The sequence below is a fragment of the Haliotis rubra genome, unplaced genomic scaffold, assembly GCF_003918875.1.
Source record: "Haliotis rubra isolate DU_JTF1 unplaced genomic scaffold, ASM391887v1 Scf452, whole genome shotgun sequence".
NCBI classification, from domain to species: Eukaryota; Metazoa; Mollusca; class Gastropoda; order Lepetellida; family Haliotidae; genus Haliotis; species Haliotis rubra.
The window spans coordinates 105,915-113,263 of NW_025767138.1; the positions used below are offsets into that span (position 1 = coordinate 105,915).

Genomic DNA, 7,349 nt, shown 5'->3' on the forward strand with positions numbered 1-7,349 from the left:
GATAGCGATAGAGTGAGGGTATGAAGTTGTACTGAATGACTTGTACCGTTTGAGACAGGGTTGAGTTGTAATGTACGGGAGAGAGAACCATCACTTGTACAAAGTTAAACCCTCAGTCAGAGAATATGGAGTTGTGCCGTCTGTGAGTGAGTGACGGAGTTTAGTTTTACGCTGCACTCAGCAATATTCCAGCTAACTGGCGACAGTCTGTAAATAATCGAGTCTGGACCAGACAGTCCAGTGATCAACAGCGTGAGCATCGATATACGCGATTGGGATACGATGACACCCGATCACGTTAGTCGCCTCTTACGACAAGCATGGGTTACTGAAGATCAATTGTAACCCGGATCTTCACGGGTTCTGCCGTCTGTGAGAAGGCTCTGAGTTGTACCTTATGAAAGAGAGTATTGAATTTTATTACCCACACGTGGTCAACGTATGGGTAGTTGCATATTAATCTCGTACGTCACACGAGTGTCGTATCGTGTTGACCTGTGTCGTAACGACTTGACCTGAAATTCTAACGATTTGATTGGATAACCGATGACCTCTCAATTAGGTCACATTCTGACGTAACTATTTTTTCATTCATAACAAACACGTGAATTCATTCATTCTACAACTTAAATGCATTGTGGGAATGTAAACATTGCGAACGTTGCCGTGTCGCTGTTTAATTGTGAGTCGAACTGAGACATTATATCCGTCGAAAAACATAAACGCAATGTTTGCACCAGTGATGTTAGCCGAATGAAGCAACTGGAAACCAAGAAACGAGGTGCAACGGAGTAGTTTACTGTAGGAGGCTGTACGAGGCGATGACAACTGACATGCATCGTGATGTCAGTTACCATGGCAATGACGTCATTAGTGTGACGTCATGCAAATATTGTACTACAGTACAAAACTCATCCGCAACCTCTTTATGAAACCGGTTTCGGTTTGAAACCAAAAAACATAACAAAAATACGCTATTTTGTCAATTTAAATGCATGTAAGACGTGGGTAATAAATAAAATACCACACTCGGTCTCATTACATACGAATTATACGAAACTCGTGACCTTCCTATGTTATCTGACCTCGCTTTCGCTCGGTCAGATACCATAGGAAGGACACTCGTTTCGTATAATTCGTATGTAATGAGACCTCGTGTAGTATTCTCTATGTACCTTATGAGAGACTAGTGTGAGTGGTGGGGCTTGGAATATACTTAATTTATAACACGAAGTAAATGGTTTAAATGAGAAAAGCCTAAAACTGGCCCTTGAAACTTTGAGTGAGTTACGTTTTACGCCGCACTCAGCAATATTCCAGCTATATGGCGGCGGTCTGTAAATAATCGAATGTGTACCACACAATCCAGTGATCAACAACATGAGCATCGATCTTCGCATAGAAACTTGGAGCAGGCAGACCAAGAAGCGTAATCCCAAACGATCGATCGGTACATCGTTACAGCACGTCGACCTAGCTATTCAAGACATTAGGGTCTTTTAGCTGCTTTTAGCAATATTCCGGCAATATCACCGCTTGAGGACACCAGAGATGGGCTTCAAAGTTCACACATTGTACCCATATGGGGAATCGAACCCATATAGGGAATCTTGGCGTAACAAGCGAACGCTTCAACCACTAGGCTACCCGACTTCCCCTATCCGCTGTGATGTACGTGGAAGAATGGGTTTGATGGGTTTTACGCCGATTGTAGCTTAATTCCAGCAACATCAAGACGAAGGTACCAGGATAGCGCTTTACACATTGGACACACGTGGATAACAAACTCGGAACGTCGGCTTGACCAACGACCGCTTTAACCACTGAGCTACCCCACTGTCTTTAAGATATAGGGGCATTATCTATGATCGATGACATAAACAGCAAGAAAACACAGACGTCGCCAGGATGTGATCTGTACCCGAGAGCCCTGGAGGATACACGTCAAGTGTTTCATTTACTTCGAACTTGAAAGTGCAATTTACAGCGCTCCGGTGGTGCCTCAGAGATAGTCATAAATTAAGCGAGATAATATATTGACGTGGATCCGGTGCTTCTGGAGAACTTTAAGATACATCAACAAAAAAGAGGTATTTACTTTCGTCAAGCAGGACGGCCTCAGAGTTCCGATTTACATTGTAGACATGGCCGAAAGGTAGCCATTTCAAAAATAACTAAGCCGTACATCTATGTAGCGATGTTGAAATGCAGTGTTGAGTGAGTGAGTGAGTGAGTGAGTGACGCCCCATAGGCAACTGGTCATCAACTTGCTACGACAGTCTACTAATATAGTATGAATGGTTCTTAACTTCCTATACTTCGTCGATTAGTGTTTTGTTTTAGGAAAACGAATGGGTGGCTTAATATTGCTTAACACAGCATTAGCATTTTGCAACTACTGAGGCTAAGAGAAGAGTATTAAGACTCAACAAGTTATTAAACATCGGAGATCTAATCACCATCACAACTTCGTTTGGAAGCGACATCACAACTATCAGTCCTATATCTCTCTTGCGAGTTATTCAGTTGAGCGTCTACATGTATTTTGGGGTTCGAGTCGGGATATAAACGAACCAGTTGTCACTAGCATGACAATGGAAACATAAGATTTGGATATAATGGATATTTGAATAGTGCCCGAATTCAAAGACTGCTATTTGCATCTTTACTATTGTACATGATGTTCTTTACACTCAAATTACTTACCTACAACACTATGTGAGGTGAGGTGTGGCGAAATAGGTTGTAACGTCGCGTTTAAGAATTTTGCACGTATTCGGCAATGTGTGTGTGTGTGTGTGTATGTGCGTGCGTGTGTGTGTATGTGGTCCATGCTTTATATATTGGCTCCAAGCAGGTTTTTCTTTGTTTTATTCCTTACCAGTCAGGTAAAAAAAGCAATTTCTTAACGTTAAATAGGGTTGGCCCGTTGATCGAACCACCGCCCTTCTGCTCTCAGGACAGGCGCAACCGCCTCCGTGGTGTAGTGGTTAGAGCGTCCGCTCGGAGAGCGGAAGGTCGCGGGTTCGATCCCCGACCGCGTCATACCAAAAAGACGTTAAAATATGGTACTTGTTGGTCCCTGCCTGGCGCTCGGCATAAATGGGTACAACAAGGACTGGTCGACTTGGAGTCGGTATAATGTGTCTGGGTTGGGTATTCATGCTAAGTCTGGGCTAGTACAAGCAGCCACACCTACACATACACACGCATGCACGTCGTCAAATGAGCGAAATATTCTCAAGCACGACGTTAAATCCAATTCCCCCACCACCAAAGGACAGACGCAAGGCCACGGAGGCGGTCAAGACATGTATATCTCATGTAGCTGTATACTACAAAATTTGAAAAGTTTATATCACTACGCGTGTCTAAAATCCTTTCCCATAACCCTTGTTTACAAATAATCATGTCGTTCTTGTTAACAATTTATGATTTGATTACTTTAAAAATGGGAGCCTCATACTGACTTACACAGAGATAAGCAAAGGAAAACAAGCTGAATTATTATGTTGACACTTGTCAATATATCGTTATATAAATAGAGGTGTGCAGCAGGGTTGCGTCATACACCCAGTCATTTTCCTGCAGCCTGACTACAAAAAGCACCTTTTCAACATGTTGAAGACTGTTCTCCTGGCTGCTGCAGTGATACTCATGGGTAGGTTGATGCATGTCTTAATCATTTTGATTATAAATTTGGCCAATGTTTAGTTGCAACGAAATGCAAACTGTGGATGTAACGTCATTGCTCGCCATCTCCCATAGTTACGGGGTTTAAAAGACATATAGTTAGTGAAAAATCACCTATCCGATAGTCCGATGTTGAAAACCCGATTTCTTTATAAACAGGACTTTTTTTCAACCGTGAGAAACTTTAAAATATCCACAACAATAACATTGCCTGTCTGATAATTATCATTATTATAATTATAGTTATAGTGTGTTGTATTCGGCAGTCCCCGATAATATTCGTATCTACATAAAATCATCAGATATGCTTGCCTCAGTCTCCTGTTTCTGTTCTCGGATCGTTACTTTTTCGTGAGATTTCTGTGGACTTATTCTTTCCCCGATCATGTTCTTCTGTGGTCTACGTGTGCGTAGTATCAGGATAACAAATGATGAAAAACTATATTAATGATTGAACAGGGAATTAAAAAACGAGCTTCAGTAGGGTTAATAAACTATATCTGTCTGTCTATAAACTATATCTGTCTTCAAGTTTACCGTAATGAAAGCCAATAATAAAAATACTTTATTGACCTTTTTGTAATGGGTTATTGTGATACGACATTGACTTTTGTTATCAACTTCCTCTCATATCTGGCCACGCACAAATCCGCCATTAATGTCTTCCCACGTCAATTACCTCCCGTGAACCATGTCGTCATAGTACACGTTATATTTGACCGTCCACAGTTGATGCTGCTGACGACTGTCTGAGGCCTTGCCTGATGATGTACAGCCCTGTCTGTGCGACGTTCACCAAAACCTATGGGAATGAATGTATGATGAAGGCTGACGCCTGCAGGTGAGCTACCGTAGCGAGTTGTTCGTGTCAGCTGTGTTATACTGTTGATGATAATTGGCAACACTGGGGGTAGCCGGATGGTCTAGGGCACCTCAATTCGCTATGTAGGTTCGAATATGGGTTGGCCCAGATTATCTTGCATATATACTCTTGTTTGTGGGTTTCAGCAGTGGTAAACGTCAAAGAACTGCATCACCTATCCCTCATCAAGCTCAGTAGAACCCTGAGCTATGTGGTTGAATGTCGGTTGCAGATAGTAAGTGTGTGAGTGAGTTTAGTTTTACGCCGCTTTTAGCATTATTCCAGCAATATCACGGCGAGGGACAGGCACCAGAAATGGCCTTCACATAGTGAACCCATGTGGGGAATCGAACCCTGGTTTTCGGCGTGACAAGCGAACGTTTTAACCACTAGGTTACCCCACCGCCACCAGTTGCAGATGGACAAGCCAAACAACACAGTCGTGACACTGAAAGGGTTAATATAACTGAGGAAAACCTTCAACGCAAATACAACTGGGATGAAGCATCACTGACATGGACATGATTGACTTTGGTGATCGAGTGGGCTCCTCTCAGTGAGAGAGGCCTTTGTCATGGGCTGTGTACATTGGGGAAGCAGTGTATCTGACAGAAAAAACATGTGATAAAGTGACACTCACACCATCAAATTTATTGTCTATGTATATTTTCAGCCTGGCAAAGAAAATTCACCCCAAAAAAGAAAGAGTGAAGGTTGCAGGTGTTCACCCCCTCGCACACCCTTTCCTCTCCATCCCGATTGACGTACGGGGATCCAGTAGATTGATAGTTCTGCGTGAGAGGCTACTTTCATGGGCTGCAGACATGATAAAGCTTAGTAATAAAGCTAACTGACTCGTTTCACACAGAATGTCGACAATTACGCTGAACCACCTTATATGTATATGTTTGTGTGTGTATTTTCAGCCTGGCAAAGCAAGGCGTCCATCTTATGACTAAGACGGACACCGTGTGCAGCTGTGAAAGGGCGTGTCCTTTCCTCCTCAGCCCCGTATGTGCCACGGACGGCATCACATACGACAACGAGTGCCTGATGGGCGTGGCAGCATGCAAGTGAGTAGTGCAAGAGATTACCGTACTGATGCAATAATGGCATGCCGTTGATGGACAATGAACGTACAAATGGATTCGTTGTCTGAAGTTACATGTTCAATTACAATCAAAGTGCCATACCGGCTGCTCGTTTCAGTTAATCTGTTTCTGTACCCAACCAACCACTCATTGCTTAAGAGCACGCGGTGCAGATTTACCTCCCTTGTTCGTGCCAGAAACCCATGCTCGTGGGTTTGAATCCCACATTCGCCCAGATAGTATTTCTATGTCTCGACAACCATACCAGGCAGTGCTCGTTTGTTTGACTTCAAGATTCGCTCTCATGGTATTTCCATTTCTGTCGAGAACCATACCAGTGTTCGTGGGTTTGGTCAAACTCATTACCATCCAATACCTGCATCACGACGTGCTTTCCTCGTGGAGAGTTAGAAATGATCTGTAGCAACCTATGCTTGTTAGTGGTGACTAGCGGGATAGGGTGGTCAGGCACGGGGCGGTGTGAATGATGCCAGTCCTTTCACGATTAGCAGCAGGCTTATATACTTCCCATCAAAAGATATATATACCCGTGAAGGTCCGGGTTCGAATGAATCTTCAGTAACCCATGCTTGTCGTAAGAGGCGACGAACGGAATCGGGTGGTCAGGCTCTCTGACTTGGTTGACATATGTCATCGGTTCCCAATTGCGCAGATCGATGCTCATGCTGTTAATCACTGGAGTGTCTGGTCCAGACTCGATTATTTACAGACCGCCGCCATATAGCTGGAATATTGCTGAGTGCGGCGTAAAACTAAACTCACTCACGCAGTATATATATGGTTACATCGAAGATTGATTTGTCCACAACTTGGAGGAACCAACTGCATCAATTTGCTGAAAAACATGTACAAATATCGTGCATGTGAACAGCTGCGTTTTGGTGTAAAGTTTTGTTAAGAATTCGCCATTTTCACTGCTTTTTATCATTTATTGAACTCACGACAATAATCTGTTCAACGTTCTGAATTTGTTTTACAATACATCAGTTCATGTGTTAAACATACCTTTTATACAGTATCTAATATTTTGCAAAATTTTGTTTAGAATAGTTGCCTGAAGTAATTGGCTATATTTATACGAGTGAGTCTAAATTTTTGATGGGAAGTATATACATGTATAGCTTGAATAGATCTAAGTGCTGCTTAGAAGCAAACTGTATATATTGTGGTATCAGCGTAGTGCTGAATTATTATTATCGGGGCGCAAGTAGACACTGGCTTGATTAGAGTTACACCCCTTAGTCTCCAGGATCCGCTCATCGTGGGCTCGAATACAAGATACGCCTCGATTATCATCCACAATTTGATAGCACCGTGCTGTACACAGGTTGGGCTTTGCTCACTCACACACGTCACATGCCGTGAGACAAAACTAGTGTTAACAGTTCCAATTTGAAGAATGCTCTCTCAGTAGTATTTGTGTTATACCTGTCTCAATATCTACTATTTCAGACAGAACAAGTGGTTGGAGGTCAAGAGCTCTGGTCAGTGTCCCGCCGAGAACTAAAGAGAGAGGTCCTATCAGATTGTTGTTGATGCATAATGGGATTATATAACTATTTGGTTCAAAGTAAGAGGAAAGTTCTAGATAATCAGTAATTTTAATAATACGGTACTTGTTGTTTCTCAATGCTTAACATATTTTGTACATTTTAAATACCAATAAATGTTGAATGACATTA

General features: G+C 42.5%; 1 protein-coding gene across 1 annotated transcript; it reads left to right on the forward strand.

Moving 5' to 3' along the window:
• Positions 1–3,583: 3,583 nt before the first annotated feature.
• Positions 3,584–7,349, forward strand: LOC124289935 (four-domain proteases inhibitor-like). The gene is made up of 4 exons (XM_046726605.1): positions 3,584–3,661; positions 4,423–4,534; positions 5,482–5,628; positions 7,120–7,349. The coding sequence occupies exons 1-4, from the start codon at positions 3,619–3,621 to the stop codon at positions 7,172–7,174; spliced, it is 357 nt and encodes a 118-aa protein (XP_046582561.1). The 5' UTR covers positions 3,584–3,618; the 3' UTR covers positions 7,175–7,349.

Coding starts and splice junctions, on each gene's coding strand:
- LOC124289935 (XM_046726605.1), top strand. CDS start 3,619: ATGTTGAAGACTGTTCTCCTGGCTGCTGCAGTGATACTCATGG. Junction 4,535..5,481: donor ATGAAGGCTGACGCCTGCAG/GTGAGCTACCGT, acceptor GTGTATTTTCAG/CCTGGCAAAGCAAGGCGTCC. Junction 5,629..7,119: donor ATGGGCGTGGCAGCATGCAA/GTGAGTAGTGCA, acceptor CTACTATTTCAG/ACAGAACAAGTGGTTGGAGG.